At 38.8% G+C, this 19,648-nt stretch overlaps 3 protein-coding genes across 6 annotated transcripts; 2 read left to right on the forward strand and 1 right to left on the reverse strand.

Annotated features, from left to right (window-relative positions):
* Positions 1-293: 293 nt before the first annotated feature.
* LOC126617339 (histidine-containing phosphotransfer protein 1-like) lies at positions 294-2,614 on the forward strand. The gene is made up of 6 exons (XM_050285374.1): positions 294-514; positions 984-1,114; positions 1,236-1,304; positions 1,518-1,589; positions 2,029-2,101; positions 2,337-2,614. Exons 1-6 carry the CDS (start codon positions 452-454, stop codon positions 2,385-2,387), a joined length of 459 nt encoding a protein of 152 aa, XP_050141331.1. The 5' UTR covers positions 294-451; the 3' UTR covers positions 2,388-2,614.
* Positions 2,615-6,645: 4,031 nt separating this feature from the next.
* On the forward strand, positions 6,646-8,514 carry LOC126614225 (LRR receptor-like serine/threonine-protein kinase ER2). The gene has a single exon (XM_050281815.1). The coding sequence runs from the start codon at positions 7,019-7,021 to the stop codon at positions 8,234-8,236; it is 1,218 nt and encodes a 405-aa protein (XP_050137772.1). The 5' UTR covers positions 6,646-7,018; the 3' UTR covers positions 8,237-8,514.
* Positions 8,515-11,573: 3,059 nt separating this feature from the next.
* On the reverse strand, positions 11,574-15,588 carry LOC126617302 (LEC14B protein-like). 4 transcript variants are annotated; one of them, XM_050285325.1, is made up of 11 exons: positions 15,328-15,587; positions 14,964-15,008; positions 14,433-14,859; positions 14,056-14,175; positions 13,729-13,806; positions 13,198-13,374; positions 12,909-12,986; positions 12,575-12,750; positions 12,185-12,343; positions 11,920-11,980; positions 11,574-11,843 (listed from the first exon to the last, which is right to left on the reverse strand). In XM_050285325.1, exons 3-11 carry the CDS (start codon positions 14,829-14,831, stop codon positions 11,682-11,684), a joined length of 1,410 nt encoding a protein of 469 aa, XP_050141282.1. In that variant the 5' UTR covers positions 14,832-14,859; positions 14,964-15,008; positions 15,328-15,587; the 3' UTR covers positions 11,574-11,681. The 4 variants fall into 4 exon arrangements, with proteins under 4 accessions (XP_050141282.1, XP_050141283.1, XP_050141285.1 ...); XM_050285326.1 differs by having other exon boundaries at positions 14,433-14,862; XM_050285328.1 differs by lacking the exon at positions 14,964-15,008 and having other exon boundaries at positions 15,328-15,588.
* Positions 15,589-19,648: the final 4,060 nt, after the last annotated feature.

Genomic DNA, 19,648 nt, shown 5'->3' on the forward strand with positions numbered 1-19,648 from the left:
GCTGAAAAAGACGCCTAACGTGAACAATAGAGAAATAAATTGGTGTCGAATTTACTATTTACAAGATTTGAACCTAACGCATCTCGCTGGATAAACTTTTTTTTTTTTTTAATTTGGTAATTGACTAAGATAGCCAATATTTGTATTATTTGGGGAGATTAAATAAAATAGAGGTTATTCCGTTGACGTTGACGAAAACCTTCCGTCCCTGGCAACGTCTGTCAGTCTGTCAGTCACTCAGTACTTTGTCGCTAAAGACATTTTCCTTTGAAACGTTCACTTTCAAGAAAAAGAAAAAGCCTTTCCATTTCAATTTCCACACATTTATAACCCCTTTTTTCTCCAACACAAATTGTATAATATCTGCTCGATTCCGCATTACTGTTCCCGAGTCGACTGCGGAGTCAAAAACTCGCCGCTGTGCTTCTAGGAAGTGAGCGAGAAGGCTACCATGGACGCAGTGACTCAGTGGCGGAAGCAGTGGTTCGACTACACTCAGTATCTGCGCCGAGAGGTTTCTGATTTTTTTTCCCTTTCTTCTTTGATGTTTTAGTTAATCCCTACTGGGTTTTCTCTGCTGACCTCTGTTTGTTTGTATGGAAAGTTTTCTGGGGTTTCTCTGCTGACATCTGTTTGTTTCCGTGGAAAATTTTCTGAGGTTTCTCTGCTGTATCTGTTTGTTTCCGTGGAATGTTTTCTGGGTTCTCTGCTGGCAAACTGTTGGTTTTCAGTGGAAATTTTTTATGGGTTTTGTTAATTTCACCGAAAGAAGCTTAATTTTTGGTGTATATGATTAGTTCGCGTTCAAAGTTAGGAACTTTCAGATTATAAGGATGAAATGTCTATAGAAATTACTGGATAGTCAGACGTAATTTCCCTAAAATATTTCCATTTGTGGTTCAATACTGCGTTTCCCCCATTGTTTTGAATTTTGGGCCGTTGAAGTAAACTTTGATTGTGGGGTTTCTGGTTGTGGTGAAAAGGGATTCTTGGACGATCAGTTTGCACAGCTAAAGAAGCTGCAGGATGAAAACAGCCCAGATTTTGTAGTTGAAGTTGTTTCTCTTTTCTTTCAAGATTCTGAGAAGCTTTTCAACAATATGGCCAGGGCTCTGTGAGTTCTTTTGTGTTAAACTTGAGTGACATTCTTTGATTTGCATCACTTTCGGACTAATTTTGTTTGGTGGTAGCTGTGCGAAAACAACGTTAACTTGGGTTTCGTTTATTTTTCGTAGAGAACAGAACGTTGTAAACTTCAAACAGGTAGATGCCTATGTCCATCAATTCAAGGGTAGCAGTGCCTGGTAATTCCAAGCTCTTTTTCCTTATTATTTGAAAGTCTCTTCTCTTTCAACTCGAATACCTCGCTTGCCTCAAACGATAGTGCTTTGAAAATCTGAGAACTGGTCTGCTTGTTAATTGAAACTTAGAGCACCTATGTCAGCTATTGCAAAAATTTTGTACTTTTGTTGTTTTTTGAAGTGTTTGAATTGGACATTGATTCCGTTGGTTTGCAGGATTGGTGCATTCAGACTTAAAAATGTATGCATCAACTTCAGAAATTTTTGTGAGGCTCAGAACCTTGAAGGGTAAGTGTTTTTGCTTCATGGTGATTTTCTCAATTTGTTTTCTCTGAATAAAATCTTCAGAATTTAGCCACTTATTACTTCAAAAAGTGGTATCAGTTTAGGGCATTGACACAAATTTGCACCCTAAATCCCGAGATGGATTTATTCTAGCTTGAGTAGTTTTTCCAGTTCATGACTATCAATTTCTCTAGCTGTTTTGAGCACAATTTTGCGTAGCCCACTTGTTTATCGAGAAGAGATACCATCAATTGGAAATTTGTCAGTGCGTATGCTCCTCCTTTCATTAACGCTACAATCACTTTTCGGACTAGAATTTGAAATCTTGGTATCTTGTGTTGGACTTGTATTTCATTTGTGTTTGAACTCAACCCTTGCGATGAAGAAAGGGTTTGTAGCATGGCATTTGCATCTAAATGCGACTCAGTAATGTTTTGTGTAGGTGTTTGAGATGTTTGCAACAACTGCAGCAAGAGAGCTCTGCACTTAAGAACAACCTTGAAAATTTATTTAGGGTAAGTACGTGAAAATGTTACTTAAGGTAGCTTGCATTTTCCGCGATGCTTTTTTAGATTCCATGCTTGTGAGCTTGGGGTGATAACTTATGTTCTACCCTTGACGCATTCATCCCTTGCGATCCTCGAAAGCATCCTTGAACTGCTGCCACGAACAATCTCAGTTTCGATTTGACATTAGCTTCTCTGCCTATATCTCATCCATTCATTGACTTTGTCCCTTTGGTTTTTATAGTTGGAGCAACAGATCGTGGCTGCTGGCGGGTCAATTCCGATGATGGAATAAATGCTACGATGGAGTCCTGTCCACTGCTATATCATTTGTCAAGAAATATGGATATCAGAGTTTCCGAAGTCCTTTAGCGAGTTCGATTTTACTCTGATGTAGTGAAATTTTCCTATATTCCACCTGCATCTTCGTAACGATGTAGCTTAATAACTTTCTTGGAGGCGTGTAATGTAAGGCTCTATTTTCCTAAACCCTAAACCCTTTATCCAACAGATCATTTATTATCTTGATAGGCCTGGTTTGGTACTGAGGTGATTCTGAAAAAAGTGGGTATCAAAAATAGCTGGGAGCTTTTTTGTGTTTGGTTAACATTCAATTTCAGTTTTTTTTCACAGTTTTTGGTGAAAAAAAGCCAAAAACACAAAGCTGCAAAACCCAGTTTTGAAAAACCGGTTTTTTTTCACATCTGTTTTACATAAAAGTTTACCAAACATTATAATACTGTTTTTTTTTTTTTTTTCAAAAGCACTTTTACAAAAAAAGTTATCAAACACTCTGTTGCTTTATTTAATAGCTGTTTATTCTCACAGCACAACAGACGCAGTTTTTTTTCAAAGCACAGCAATACCAAACCAACCCTTATTTTGTTAGTGAGGAAGCTTTTATCATTGAACTTGAGTTAGGGTTGGCAAGGCCCATATGATCCAATTTGGTTAAAATGCTCCCCCACAGCCCGCTATTTTTGGGCCTGTTGGATCATAAGATTGAGAACCACAAAAGTGCTTTTTTGGAAAGTTGGTTTGATCATTGTTTAGTATTTGTCTCTCCTTGCTCTAGAAACCGCACATACATCGCAGTCGACAACTTCTCACACGAAAAAAAAATGATGTCATTTGGGAAAAAGTCCTCTTGTGCTTACCACACTCATTAGTGACTAGATATATCCTCGATTGTACGACAGATTAACTTGCCTCACACAAAAAAATAACTTGTCATCATGAATAATCCTCGTGTTTTGAGGACTTGCAAATACAATTAAATGGCAAATTAGCTAGCATAAATACAATAAAATATGTTCCAAGCGAGGCATAAGCCATCTTTTGCTTACAACACTCACAAATCACAAGATACATCTCCGATTGTAGGGCATATTCTCTTCTCACACACATCTCTCCTCCTATTACTCTATCTCCGGTAGTAGGATAGATTCTCTTCTCACGCACTCCTCACTCCTAGTACTCAAAGAAGGAAGCTCATTTTGTGTGGAAGGTGAAGCAGCTGGATGAAAAGGACATGTGACAAAGTTAAATAAATGTGGAGGCAAAAAGATTGCAAGCTTTTAACAGTCTCAACTATATCAAGCATGGCAAGTGTACATGTCCAAAAACCAAGAGAGGGAATGTGGGGGTGTTTTAGTTGTTGGGGTGGTTGTGCCATGATCATCTGTGGGGCGTCATTGCTAATGCCAGATGGGGTTGCAGGCTTTGCTTTCTTGCTTCCTGCTCAACATTACCTGCCAAATTCATTCTTCCAGATAACAATACCATCTGCATTGAGAGTACGATTCTTTCCCTTCCAAATTCTCGTTTCCTTTCCTTTCCTCTAAACAGTCAAGATTAAGTCACGTCAACATTTTGTGTTGACTACTTTATAGAGAGAGAAAGACAAAGAGGAAAGTGAGGGATAAGGGAAAGGAATCTGGAGGAAGAGAATTCTACTCCCTACATTGATATACAGTATTTGCTTATATTTTGGTGAATATTGATTGTTTCCGACTCACTGTAAATCATAGTCTGACACATTTATAATAATTCTTTTCATAATCAAACCAAATTTATCAATTAGGAAACTCCAACAATACGTCAAAGATACGTACAAGATACGAATCTCAACAAGAATGTAAAAGCAACAACCCGACCATGCAAAACTAAAGTGGACAAAGATTGTACAAAAAAACTTTAAAAACCCACATCGCCAAGCCCACGTAACCTAGAGCAACTAAAACCTTAGCTTAATTAACTCGTAATCCTAAATCATAACTACCATGATGGATCGAAACCGCACCACCCTGCATCTAACCAAGAAGAACCTCTATAATACTAGGCAAGTTTATGTGCATCTGTTAAATCTGTGATTTTGTCGGCAAGAATTGACGACTTTTTACACATAAGGAATCAAGTTTTTTTACTATTTTAGTATAATTTGTTTTGATATATATTTCATGTCTTGTAATAATTTAAAGCAATTACCTAGTTTTTTTTGTTACTTGTTTGGCACCCTTTTGGTGGCGTTGCATTGCAGTGTGGTTTTTCTTTCTAAACTTTTTGACTCCAGCCAGGCAGTTTCTGAAACCAAGAAAGGAACAAAGGACGGAGGAGTGAAGAACAAGTTAGAAACTTTTGTTTTACCAGTTCCTTTGACTCTCCAATCTAGTGAAACTGGTTTGTTTTGTTATGACTAAGTGTACAGATTAAGATTCACTTCGGATTTCAGTGTTTAAAGCCTGCTAATTTAGAGAGTTGAATCAATAAATTCAATTTTACAGCCTCTATCAGCCTATCCACTGACTCACTTCGTAAAACCCAAAAACTTAAACAGCCTGGATATCTTTCTTACTCTCTTGTACGGTTCCTATCTCTTGGTTCAAAGATTCTATTCACAGAAATCCGAAATGGATCTCATTCCCCTAGTGTACCATCTTTCTTAACTCCAAGACTCCCAACATCCAACGAAAAGGAGAGGAGTTTGAAGAATAAATGTCGTTGGAATTTTTAATTTTTTGTCATTATTTCGTTGTGCAGTGAAATTAAGAGGTGAATGCAATTATGCAACTTCATAAAAGATTTTGGTAGGATATTAATTAATTAAAAAATAGCGGGTGTAGTGTAGAAATAAACTCTTAACAAATTAGCTAAGAATTGAAGGTTTTGAAGAACCCTTGGCAGCCTACATAAATGGAAAAGTTAACAGAAAAAAATAATAGAAAGTAAAAGTTACCCTCTTACCATCATACTTGCACTTACTTAGAGACCACAATAAACTCTTGTTATTGTGGGATTTTGAGCTTTTGTGAGCTTTTATGTAGCTCCAAAATCCCAAATCAAATCTGAGTTTGTATTAGTGATAGTTTTTCTTTCCCAAAACATTTCTCCAACTGAAGAAAAAAAAAAAAAAAAAAAAGACTTCAATCATATTTTATGAGCAATTTTTAGTAGTTTAATTGTGAAGTTCATGATCAAGTTGTTTCTATTGACGTGTTTACTTATTTGAGAATAGGCGTGCGATGTGAAAAAGTTAAGGTTTTATTATAAAACAAATTAACAGTATGAGGAGTAGACCAACTATTTATAAGCATATGTAAGGTTACAATATCCTTTCTTCCATCAATGTAAGATTCATTCTCAACACACAACCTTACATGTGATGAATTTTCAAGCATGGCACATGGAAAATACAAATTGGGTACGTGAAGCATGAGTGGCTGTTAGGCTTCATGCATGAGACAACATGCTTGGATAATAAGAAGAAATTTGAGATTCTACCATAAAATCAATTGGCAATATGAAAAATAGCTCAACTACTTATAGGCACATGCAAGATCCATTCTCCCATCAATGTGAGATTCATCCTCAACAGAATGATAATTCATCGTTTTTCCAATATTGGATTACTGATTGCAACGTAAAATCATGAATCAAAATAACTTAAAAATAAAATTAAAAAATCGAATTCTAACCAATTCTAAGTTAGTAAATACTTCGAGTATGAGATCAACTACCTCCAAAGTAAATTACAATATTCTCCTTTGTGAGTAGGAATCCGAGTCCTCATAAAAAGACAAGTAGTAGCCTTTTTGTGTAGGAAGAGATCCCCTCCGGATCTCTCTCACCAAATCATAGGGATCCGGAGATCCAGACCCTTAAAATTTGATCCAACGACTACAATTATTATACCTTTTAGAGAAACTTCATATTTGTAGACGTTAGATCAAATTTCAAGGGTCCGAATCTCTGGATCCCTAGGATTTGGTGGGAGAGATTTAGAGAAAATCTGTTTGTAAGAAGAAAACCAAACCCAGCTGGCAAATACCCACCTCCCTAAGTTCCACGTCAGATCAAAAGTGTTAAACTGCAAGCTCACGGGATCCCCGCCCTCTCAGTTCGCCGACCTGGATCCCGAACCTAAGGCACCACCCGCCACGTAGGCTCGGACAACCGTTTAACCCCGAACCCAACCCCCAGTAAAACAAAAACAGTAACATTTTAATAATAATAAAAATAAAAATAAATAAAATTAAAAATCGCTCCTAAGTGGCTCTGTTTACAGTATAGCAGCAGAGAGAGTGATTGCGTCTTCTCTGAGAAGCCAAAAACCCCAAAATATTCAGAAAAATTTAGAAATTAAAAAGCAGAAATCTTTCGAGAAAATCTGAGCTCGAGTAGGATTAGAATACAAGATTGAATCGATTGCCTTCTTCTCCAAGCCACCATCTTTTTTTTTTCTGGATGCTTAATATTTCCCACCATTAAAGTTATCACCGCTCTGTGATTTCTCATTTCCCACGAGAAATCTGTAGCTTCTCTCACGGAAAAGTGCTTTAATTCCCCCATTAAAAGCAACTTTCTTTCTCCCAGCTATAAAACCCATATCGCCAAGTCCATTTCTTTCACTCACAGAGCTTGCTTCCAATGGCGGAAAAGCAGAGGAGTAATGGGTTTGTGTGCATAGTGTTCTTCGTCTGTTTGATTCAATGGAACCCCATTCCGATTCCAATCGCCGTTGCCATTCTCGACCCGGTTGATTTCTTGGCTCTGCAGTCGATTCGGAAGTCGCTGGAAGACATGCCGGGATCAAAGTATTTCGCCTCCTGGGACTTCACCTCCGACCCCTGCAACTTCGCCGGCGTTTACTGCGATTCCGACAAGGTTATTTCCCTCAATCTCGGCGACCCAAGAGCCGGTGCGCCGGGTCTGACGGGTCGGCTAGACCCGGCAATCGGCAAGCTATCCGCCCTCGCTGAGCTATCAATCGTTCCGGGTCGGATCTTCGGCACTCTGCCCCAGTCGATATCCCAGCTCAAGAGCCTCCGGTTCCTCGCACTCAGCCGCAACTTCATCTCCGGTCAGATTCCGCCGAGTCTCGGCCAGCTCCGCAACCTCAGAACACTCGACCTAAGCTACAACCAATTCGCCGGAGCAATCCCCAGCTCCGTCGCAGCCCTTCCGGAGCTCTCCAACCTCATCCTCTGCTACAACCGCCTCTCCGGTTCGGTCCCTCCGTTCACCTCCCAAACCCTGTCCCGACTCGACTTAAAGCACAACGACCTCTCCGGTTCGCTCACACCCAACTCCCTCCCTCCCTCTCTCCAATACCTCTCTTTCTCCTGGAACCGGCTCTCCGGTCCGGTCGACCTCCTCCTGAACCGGCTCGACCAGCTCAACTACCTCGACCTCAGCATCAACCAGCTCACGGGCACAATCCCGGGTCGGATCTTCACCTTCCCAATCACAAACCTCCAATTGCAGCGAAACTTGTTTTCGGGTCGGATCGCACCGGACGGTCAAGTTTCAATCGCCAACGTCGATCTCAGCTACAACCGACTATCCGGTGAAATCTCGCCGTTGTTTTCGACCGTACAGAGTCTCTACTTGAATAACAACCGGTTCACGGGTCAGGTTCCGGGTAGCTTCGTGGACCGGCTATTGGCAGCGCATATACAGGTACTGTATTTACAGCACAATTTTCTGACGGGGATCCAGATCAATCCGACGGCTGAGATTCCGGTGAGAAGCTCGCTGTGTCTGCAGTATAATTGCATGGTCCCGCCCGTACAGACGCCGTGCCCGCTCAAGGCCGGCAAGCAGAAGGCTAGGCCGACGGCGCAGTGTAACGAGTGGAGGGGGTAAAGCAGGAAATTCCCATGGGGTTTAATTTTGTTTATTTTTCTTTAAAAAGGAGAATTAATATTTTGTGGGGCGGGGGGTTATTTTAGATTCATTTATTTATTTTGGAGGGAATATTATGAATAAGAAAAGATTGTGGATAGTCAGAAATAGTGTAAAAATGCAGGGGAAATTCATGCTCTACTATTTTATTATTAAATATGAAGGAATTTTTGGAAAGGACATGAATGTTTGTTGGTGTGTATCTCTTACTATTCTCATAATAAAATAACTAATATGTACATCTTTCCTTTTATAATTAATAATTGTCGTATCTAAACTGAAGTTTTTCGGTAATGAAGTAAATGCTGTATGTCACTAGAGCAAATCTTCATTTGCTATCGATCCGTTTGCGTTCTGCATTATTATTGTCTTTTGAATTGATGATTAGGAGTGAGTTTAGTTTCATTCGGTTTGATTTTCGTCAAAATCGAAAACCGAATCAAAATTACTATCGATTTAGTTCGGTACGATTTTGGAATCTGTATTTCGGTTTGGTTTGACTTTAGGTTCGATTTCGGTTTTTTTCATTTACTTTTTAACCTAGAAATTGGAGGGAAAAGGAAAGGAAAATCTAGGGAATATGGCTTTTAACATATTCGGGCTTAAAGTTAGGTTTACTTAACCTTGGATTGAAAGTAGGCTAACAGCCGACTTGGAATCAAGTTTGGCAAATAAATATCCAACATAAATAAATAAATAAATATTAATTTATATTCATTCGGTTTGGTCTTTTTTTTTTAGTTTTAATTTGTTTTTAATCGGTTCTTCTTTTTTTTGTTCCGGTCCAACGATTTTTCAAGCCCATCCCTATTTTGCTAATTGAAAATTTTGATGACAACCTAAAATTGAGTTGGGAGATACAAGGGGTGTGAAATTGGGTGTATTATACAAACGTCAAGTCCCAACCTTGATCACAAAGGCATACATATCTTAACGAGGAGGTATGCCGGTCATATTAAGAAATTGTCGAGTTATATTTTGTTTTGATGAGCAACCTCCTCTTCATTTGCTTTCTTTCTGATGGAAGAAGATAGAGAAGCACAGAAGCACTTTGAGGGGGTTGCTTCTGCTTTTCAGCTTTTGCAATGCACGGGCTTCTGAACAAAAAGCAGTATTCATGATTGGACTATTTGAGAGAAATGTGAAGCAACGTTATTCATCACGCATTTACTTGAATAACCTCACATTATTTCACACTTTCGGAATCAGCTTTATTTCACTCCATCATATAATAATATTATATTTTGCACAACGGAAAAATTGCTCATCTGTGGAAAGTTCAGGCCTTCCAATCGTGAAAACAACCTATTTGCAAATGAAAAGTAAGGTTGCGTAAGATGGATGTTCTTGCCCCCCCGGGACGACTATCGCAAAGTAAGAAGCCTTATTGGCTTGGAGTTGCCCTTATACTTGTATTGCATATATGCAATTCGATATAAAATATAACACAAAGTTATGGTGGGTGGTAATAGGAGAGGTTGTTGTAGCGATATATCTGCATCTTCTTATAGCACTCATTACGTGATTAGGTACGTGAATAGATTGGTATGTAAGAATCTCTTGGATCGCTGATACAACTGTCAACCTAAAGAATCCATAGGTGGTGGCTTGTTCCTCTTGAAAGCTACATAATCTTGCCCTTCTTACTTATGTAAGCGATGGGAGAGGACATGTGAAGGTAGCTGGGATTAGGTGGGAGTTGGATAAACCTAAAGTACAGAGAGAGAGAGAGAGAGAGAGAGAGAGAGAGAGAGAGAGAGCTAGCAGTCAACACTAAAGTTACAACAATGTATGACACTTTAACCAAAAGAAAAAGAAAACCCATTTGACTCATTTGTTGTCTCTTCTTCTTGTTCTCTAGAGTTTTGGTTGCTGCCAAAAGCTTTCAACCCATGTTACCACCTCTTTTCCCACGCTGGAGGTCAAACTCAACCCAATTTTTCTATTCTCTATACGTGAGACGTTACAGTGGTGATATTACTGATTAATTACGCATTGACACATATTTTGAAGTTTTTATATAACAATGAAGAGAAACTTTGGATGGGGCGTAACGTGGTCGGACATGTTTAACAAGTCACCAAGAAGTTATCACGTCGACACAAATGAGTTTGAATTAATCATAATGTTGAGGGTTATTAAAAAATTTCTTCTAAAAATATTTAATTAACTTGAAATACAGTTACCGTTAGATTTCACTAACATCAAAATCCTTTATTTTGTGAGAAGAGAAAAACATGCTCTTGGTTTGGGAATTGGATTCTGTGAAGCTTGTGCAACAAGAATGTGCTATTAATTATTTTTGTTTTTTATTTTGGGAGGGAATTAGGGGATAAAGAAATAATAATTCATATTTGCAGAAAGTGGGGCATAAATGTTGAATATTTAACATTTGCTAATTATTGCAATTAAGGAAGGGTTGTGCTGCATAATTACGCTTCTTTCCCAATTAGGAAATATTAAATTGCAATGTTTGCTTATGTCTCCAAAGTAGGGGCCCTCTTTGTTTTATGTCACTTACAACATTTATGCCCCACTAATTATTATTTATATTACAACTTAATGCAGATTAGGAGCCCTCTTTGTTTGCTTTTCCTCTTTCTTTTATGTCTGCAATGATGGTTTATGTGAGTTTGATTCTCATAGATGAGAATTGGACCTTTTACTTTTGACATCGATTTTTGTCTTTCACAATGAAATTACTTAGATTTTATTTTCTGCTTGTTTTTTTTTTTCTCGTGTAGAAGTGGCTCCAATTGAAGATAAAATGAGAGAAAATTGATTAATGTGGTTTGAACGTGTGAAACGAAGAACTACAGATGTTTCGGTTAGAAAATGCGACTATGTAACAAAGACTCAGAGCACAAAGGGTTGAGAAAGACATAAAAAGACTTGGAAATTAATTTTCAAAAAAATACATAGAGTATTAGAGTCTAATGAAAGACTTGGCACTCTAGGATTCACACAACCAACCCCATTTAGTGGATAAAATTTTGTTGTTGTTCTTTTTAGCCTCCATGCTGGTTTTGTGAACTTTGACTTTCCCGAGATTACATGTGTCAAATATCCTAATAGATAAGGTGTTAAAATTTTCCCCATGCATCTCGAGTTCGAAATTCTAGTAGCACTCAAAAGTAATCAAACAAAAAAACCAAGAGGAACAAATAGGAATGGTTTGGACGAACAATATAATTACCACGTACAAGGTTATTTATTTAGGAAAACCAACGAAAAATCCAAAAAAACTTTAGTTTTAATGAAAAATGACAAATAAAAATGTAGTGAATAGAACCAGAACAAGGTAAAAATGTGGTTTTTCGTTAAAAGTAAACAGTACCGAGAGTATTTTGTTAAAACTCCCTTCTTTATTTATGTACAAGTGAATTTAGTGAATACAAATCCGATATTAATAATACAATGAGGCCGGCGCTTCTCCACCGGGGAACTCCCATTTAGCAACCTTCCCGTCCCAAGAAGAGCTTACGAGCATCGGGTAATAGGGGTGCCAACTACAGTCCCTCACCGGTGCTTTATGATACTTCAGCGTCGCAACTTGGGCTCCGGTAACCTACACAGATCGATCAAATTACCAGAAGTTCGGACTGAAATCTTCTACCACAAAGAATAAAACGTACAGCACATACCAAATCATATATATACACACAACAGTTATGCGATCCCGTGTATATGTACTTCTGACCGGTGCTGCAAATTTTACGTAGATGAAATATTTCGTTAGTAGCAAATAATCGACAGTACTGCGAAATGAGTAAGAAACTTATACCGCGATAAAATTTTAATCAAAGCAGTTGAACATTACATTTGAGCATAAAATACTTGACCAGGATGTGAAAGCAGATGCTAGAGCTCTAGGGAAATTTGAACGAAAAGATTATTACTAACGCTTACCTATATGCCGGAGAAAAGTAGCAGCGAATAAGCGTACGCAAGACTGAATGTCCTCTATACGTAGCTACTGATTGATCAGACGGATGTTTCTTATCTTTTGCCTGGGGTGGGTAGTCCATCCATCTGTAATCCCACTCAGAACTCCTGACCCCTGGAGTGCTGGAACAAATTGAAAGATTGTTATTCTCTTACTGTAGTAAATTAACTGGAAGTTCAAGCGAAGCCCTTCCAAACTATCCTGATCTTGAATGACGAAGTGAAAAGAGATAATATTATGATGTTTGTATAACGGGATTAATATCGTAGTGTTCACTGACCATGATTAAATAGTAGATAAATAAACTTCATATGATTCCAAAAGCACCATGGATAGCTAGGATGTTAACATACCGAGCGGGACTAGAAGACATTTTCCTGATATCCCAAAGTTTAATGGTCTGATCTTTACCATTCGAAATGAAATAACGACCATCTCCTTTGCTGTCAATGAATGCAATACCTTCTAGGTGTCCAGTCAAGACTCCTGCTGGCTTCCTTGTGGCGTTAAAGCAACGTCTATCCCATACCTACACAAAGCTATACCTTATATGAGTTTCTGCATGCATCTCATGTAAGTCAAATAATGACTTCGAAAATTTACCTAACTGAAGAGTATCATCACTCTCAGACGTAGTTATGAACAATGGAAACTCAAAATTAGAAGTCACGGGGATGGCAAATTTACCTTACAGAGAGTATCATCACTCCCAGAATAAATAAGATGGCCACCTTCATCGGCAAAGCATACAGTGTTCACATCAGACTGCAAAAGAAAGCACCATCAAATTTCCAGCCTGAAAGATTCCACTCTCATTCAAAGAGCAGTCACCACATTACACTTCAGTATTCTTCAATACGACAAGAAAATAAAAGTAAAAAAAAAAATACGACAATATTAAAGAGTACTGACAATCAATAAACGAAATAAAAGAAACACAAGATAGAATCATAGAAGCGTCCAGAAATTCTTATACCTCGTGCGCTGGAATCCGAAGGGATAGCATATTGGCTTCAAGATCATAAACATATATGGAATCATCGCTACTTCCAGCAACAAGTTCATGTCCATCTGTTGAGAATTTTATGGAGAAAATACCAAATGAGTACCCTCCGTCATCACCAGAGGAAAAATCCAAACCCTCGTGGATCTCCTGCACAAAAAATCATTCTCTGACTGTCAGCAAACTTACGGCAGAAGCAAAACCAAAATTCCCAGTTTCCTTCATTCTCTAGTCTTGGACATGATAATTCTGCTGGAAGAAAGAACACCATTATCCTATTTATTTCATTATATTTTCCTTTTCTCCAATCCGAAATAAGATGACAAAATGTAAGACAACATCCAATCAAATGGTTATGTGACCGAGTGATTTCTGTAGTATTTATTTATCATTCAAAGTCACTAGCATCTTCACTGAGTTTTTGTAACAAGTAGAAGACAAGAAAATTGTTGAGAATGCACCCTCTAGAAATTTCAAAAAACATAAGAAAGCGCATTTGCATACCGTTATATTTGCACGAGACTCCACTTCAGAAGATCCCACATCAACCATATGAACAATAGGGGACATACTCGCATAAACCTGAAATAGCGGAATCTAAATTTAATAAAGATAGAACTATTGAGAGACATTGATATGTAGACCTCTGGGTGTTTTGAGAGATTATAAATAGTTTCCGATTTCCAAATATTTAGTGCTTGATATGTATATATAGTAGTTTAACATCCTTTTTTGCACCATTATCTCATGAATCTTGACTTCTTGTATCATAATCGAAGGCCAAGGGCCCAATTTTTCATGAAATTAAGATAACAATATACAGGGCCTCACAAGATGGCGTTGATCCGGGGAAAGAGACGTATCAGTGACAGTCCATCGCATACTTTTGGCATGAATGTTCTTCTGGACTTTCCACTCTCTATCCACATTGTATATTTTAATATGGCTATCCTGCAACGAGCATTTGAACAAAAACTAAAATTCAAGCCCATAGCATCATCGACAATCACTACATTTGAAATTTACATAACTCCAAGTTCAAGTAAGTTTCTGCTTCAGAACTGAAGAAACAATGCAACCATCTTACGTTTTCTTTTCAATTGGTTTAATAAACAATCAGATGAACTCGATAAAGAAAGATGTCAGGATGGTCATCCTGTTCTCAATTTGCCAAATTTAGTTTACAGTGCAAGCAATGAACATGTTACCTGAAACCCAGCAATGAAAAGGGATCCATCTGCCGAAAACTGAGAGACATAAGCTCGGCTAGACATTTGGCCGACAGGCCAAGGACCATTGACTGGCAAATATCTACTTAGAACATGGCAACGATCTGCAGAAGAGAACCTGCCTCCTCTTCCCGAATAATTGCCCTCTCGACCAGCCAGCATCCTGACCGTGGAAACGGGCAAGTCCCGCCTTCTAGGTCCAATTTGGGTAAGCCGCTCATTGGGAGCTGACCTCAACTTTGTGAGCTGGGCTACTTCATGCTCTAGATTATGCAATGGTTTGTTGGGTGTTTGACCGTTACCGACTCCATGGACGGCAGCATTTCCAGGATCAAAATGATCAGATTCTAGTGCCAATCTACTGAGTGAATACCCCATCTCATCAAATCACCAACTGCGGCCGCGTCTGCTATAACAACGTTATCATACATCTCAAATCTCATTCATTAAAAAACAGCAAAGGTGTCAATCCTACAAATTTAAGTCATAAAAAACATTACAAGCACTTACAATGTAGTTGAAACTTCAAAACTGCTTCCCAATCATGTCAAAATCCTATTTAAGCCATCAAAAAACAGCAAAAGTAACATAAGAACAACCCAATTGCTAGATTTTCCATTCAGTGAACAATCTATGTCCTAATTATTTTCTATCATGCACCTCAAGCTACTAACTTTTTTCGGTAATTCTACAAATACAAGAACCAGCTCCCAACCCAACAACCTTAAATCCAAGAACACTTTCATCCTCGGACTACAAATTAAACTAAATGGTTTTCGAGAATTAAGAAGTAAGAACCCAATTGCCAGTTCGATCGATCTCTACGCAAAAACTTAAAGAAAATCAAAGGAAGGAGAGAGAATTTCTTGCTTACCTCTTTGGAAAAAGTGATGAACTGGGCACAAAGATGGGGACTTTTTGTTGGATTTTTGGTTAAGCAATGACTTTGGTGGTGGATTAATGGATACTCAGGATTCAGAGTATCAGTATATCACATAACCTATGAATCCATGGAGTTTGTGCAATAAATGGATTAATGGATGGAGACTTTTTTGGAGGTGGGCTTGGTCGATAAGAGTGACAGCAGAATTCACTGCCTCCTCCCCCGCAGAGTCGCTGCTGACGGATTGACGACGTGGCAGCTCGGGGCACTAGTTTTTTTGTTTTGTTTTTTTATTGTCTTCTCTTTTTCTCCTTTTTAACTCCACCGGTTTTACCTATGCAAGTTTATCTATAGAAGAAGATGAGAAGTGTGTCAGGTAGTCAACATCCGGTACTTTGTTCATCATATCGAATCTCTATGATATGAATTTGTGCTAAAATTGGATCGTGACCCGGATGTGACTCAATGTGTGGTTTGAGCATGGTAAAAAGTGAGCAAAGCGTGGATTGGAGATTAGGAAGTACCAAAGAGTAAACTTTTTAGTTATTTTGGATCTATCTTGCAAAAGAACAAAGAATTAGTTAGAAAGCACAACAAAAGAATACAAGATGGATGAATGAAGTGGAAGAATGCATTGGGTGTGTTGTGTATGCAACTTTAGCTCAAGAAATTTTTTTTTTATAGAACCACAATAAGACTAGCAATGTTTTTATGGCACGGAATGTTAAGCTATAAAAAGAAAGACATACAAAAATTAAGTATGGCGGAGATAAGAATGCTTCATTGGATGTGTAAGCACACGAGAAATGATAGAAGATATGAGCTATTTGGAGCTAACAGAACACTTGACGCAAAGCCGAACGCAGTGGCATTCTAGAATTCATACAACTACCGCTACTTAGTGGGATAAGGCTTGGCTGTTGCTATTATTAATTTTTTTTCTTAGTAGAATAAGGTTTGGTTGTTGCTATATTTTTTTCTTAGTAGGATAAGGCTTGGTTGCTATTATTTATTTATTTTTGAACAAATGATATTATGTACTCCAAGGGCGGGGTGGTGGGGAAGTGGGCTAAACCTCACATTGGGTTAGCCATAATAATATGGTTCAAATTCGTCTTTTGCGAAAATCGAACCTAAGACTTTTCACTTACAAATAAAAAGGAATATCACGAAATTGTAGTACTAAGTGGTTGAATGCTATTTTCTCCTTTTTGTGAGACCTTTTGTAGGTTGGAGACGGGCCTTCGTAGCTATGTCATCTTCTAGTATATTATTGGGGTTGGTATTGTCCACACATTTATTTTTAGCTCTCACAAATTGTTTTTTAATTTCCGTCATTTAATTTCTTCAATTCATTCAATTCGACGATCGAAATTTAGAAAGACTGTGTAAAAGATAAAAAAAGTATGAACATATAGCATCATCCTATTTGGGCTTGAACAAGATCGATATTTTTAAACTGTCATATGGGCATGTGATGCTATAATAATTGTGACTACAACGTTGATATATCGAACCCAAAACATGTTATATAAAATACAGACTGTTTGGGTTAAAACTTGAACTTTGGGCTTAGAATGGAGTTGGCCCAAAAAAACAAGGAGAAACCCGAAGCACAACCCAAGTCCAGAAGGCAGAAAATGCCTTTCCCGACTAGGTGCAGATCATTTGCACCACTTGCTCACCTACCCAAGGGCTAAGTGGTATAGACCAGCCAGCTAATCAGCCCAAAAGTACTTTATGGTGGCAGTACAAGTAAATAGCTGATAAGTCACTATCATTCAAACTGTATTCGGGTAAGATTGTTGCTACAGAAGGCCAAGCCAAGGTGTTTATAAAAGGAGAAAGAGAATTCAGAGTCAAGGACACTCAAACAAACAAATACAAGCACAAACTCTGCTCAAAGCCATATTTGCCTTTAAAACGAAGGTGTAGTCAGCCCAAGCCTTCATCCCTTTCGGGATAAACCTTATTGTAATAGCTCTGCTACCCTGTTCAACTCTTACTGTAGTATCGATTTCTTTCTGTAAACTCACCTCCCAACCCCTGTTCTAAACTTCCAAAGCTTCTGATAAACCACAAAGATAGGAAGTTGCAAGACGATCAACCTTGCCCGACAAGGTTAAACCTTACCCGACCCTCTTTGTTTTTGTCATTTCATTCATTAGCCTAGCAATATGTTGTATACTACAAGTTGTATCCAAGTTATTTCTAGTAATATGGCTATTAAAAGACTCTCTCTCAGCGCTTGAATCCGATTTGAATATGTCTTCATAGTTCAAGCCAGATCTAAGTTCTAAGCCCTCGGGCATATAAGATTTGATCACTCTCAAAAGTCTTTGGCCTCAAGGCATAAAAAAGAACATGAAGTGGACTTAACCCATCCATGACAAGCTTTGATAACAAGAAGTCCGAAGTTACTTGAGGCGCAAGTAATCGACCTGTCACTTAGTTTTATTTCTGTTATTTATGATTACCATATAACGTTCGAGTACGGGATGAATTATGATGGGAAGCCTCAAGGCCTATTCAAGGCCCCACAAAGGCACCTATTTGGATTCATCCTATTTCTCGGGCGAGAACATTGAGTATAGAAGGAGTTCTGATGGGAAGCCTCAAGGCCTATTCAAGGCCCCACAAATGCACCTATTTGGATTCATTCTGCTCTTTGGGCTCAGGTAATCAGAAGTATGATGGTTATAAGACTCATATAACCAAGAAAAGGAACCTATGTGTTCAAGTACTAAGTTAGTTATTTATGAGAAGCCTCAAGGCCTACACCTAAGGCCCCACAAAGGCACCTGTCAATAACTAACATAGTCTCTCGAATATATATAATTAAAACTCAAACATCCGTTCTACATTTGCCATGCTGAAGATGGCAGTGGCACGCCTGAACACTTAAAAGTTAATCTTGATTGTGAGCCTCAAGGCCTACACCTAAGGCCCCACAAAGGCACATTTCAAAGTTAACTATGTCATTCTCTTTAAGCCTTGCCCGACAGGCTTTGCCCGACAAGCCCGCCAGTAAAGCAGAAGCCCGACAGAAAACATCAACCGGCGTCGACCTCTCGGGAAGCTGTGTGCTCGTTGGCCAGGAAGCATCATCCACGGAAATTCCTGCCACGAACATAGTTTTGGCACGCCCAGTGGGATTTCATTTGTGTGGATCTTGCATGTCCAAGAAGAAAGGCCATAAACTGTGCAGAAAGAATACGAAGGACGGTTCTTCTCAACTTTTGCTACCAATGACAGATCACTCAGGAAATCCTTCTTCCTTCCCCATCAAGAAAGATGGTCCTAGAAAACCCATTTTCATCCGGGAAGTCGGAATGGAAATGAACTAATGAGGAATTACAGGCTACCATGATACAAGTATTGAGAAGTATGGAAAAAATCTCTTTGGAGACCAATGGGGAAGTCAGTAGACTGTGTACTTTAACAGGGAATTTACAGAGGAGGCTGGATCTGGAGTTTTCCACTCCAAAAGGCGCTCAAGAGAGTGGGATGAGCCAGGTTACCATCAGAAGTGAGCCAGTCATTCCCCTATTTCCACTATTAGAAGAAGAAACGGATAGGGGAAAGAAGAAAGCAGTTCCTGAAGGAAGTCAACCCGTGATAGAGTCAGTCTTGGGGAAAGAGTTTCCTAGCTTCCCATTATTATCCTTTAATAACAGGAAGCAAGGCCAGCAAGAAAGGACAATGTATGGGATGCCCATAATAACAGGAGATTCCAGCAAAAAAGAAAGCTCCGCAACGTCGGACAAACCTCTTCCTTATAGCCCACCCCCATTGGCTCATAAGGGAGGGGGAACCAACTGGAGAAAGCCTGAATCAAAGAAAGAAACATTCACAGGCAATAACTGAAGCCCGAAGAACAAGTCTGCTCTTCTCTTCTAGAATAATACGGCTACTCAACAACTAATGGATGAGTTGGCTGAATTGAGGAGGGCAGTGGTTCAAAATGCTCAACCACGAGCCCGCCTGGGGTTCAGGATTACTTATCAAAAGCCTTATCCTGAATACATTGATGAACATAATCCATTTCCTCTCAATTTCAAGATGCCCGCATTCCCATCATTCACAGGTGAAGATAGCAGTGTGTCATCCAGAGATCACATTTTCAAATTCTCTAATCACTATGTGGCATATGAAGACAACCCAAACTACAAGTTAAGGTTGTTTGGGAATTCGTTGGCAGGACTTACATCCCAGTGGTATTCTCTATTACCCCATAACTCTATTGTCAACTGGGGGCAGATGAAGATGGCTTTCCATGAACAATTTTACAGAATAGAACCAGAAATGACTA

This window comes from Malus sylvestris, chromosome 3 (genome assembly GCF_916048215.2).
Source record: "Malus sylvestris chromosome 3, drMalSylv7.2, whole genome shotgun sequence".
In the NCBI taxonomy this organism is placed as follows: Eukaryota; Viridiplantae; Streptophyta; class Magnoliopsida; order Rosales; family Rosaceae; genus Malus; species Malus sylvestris.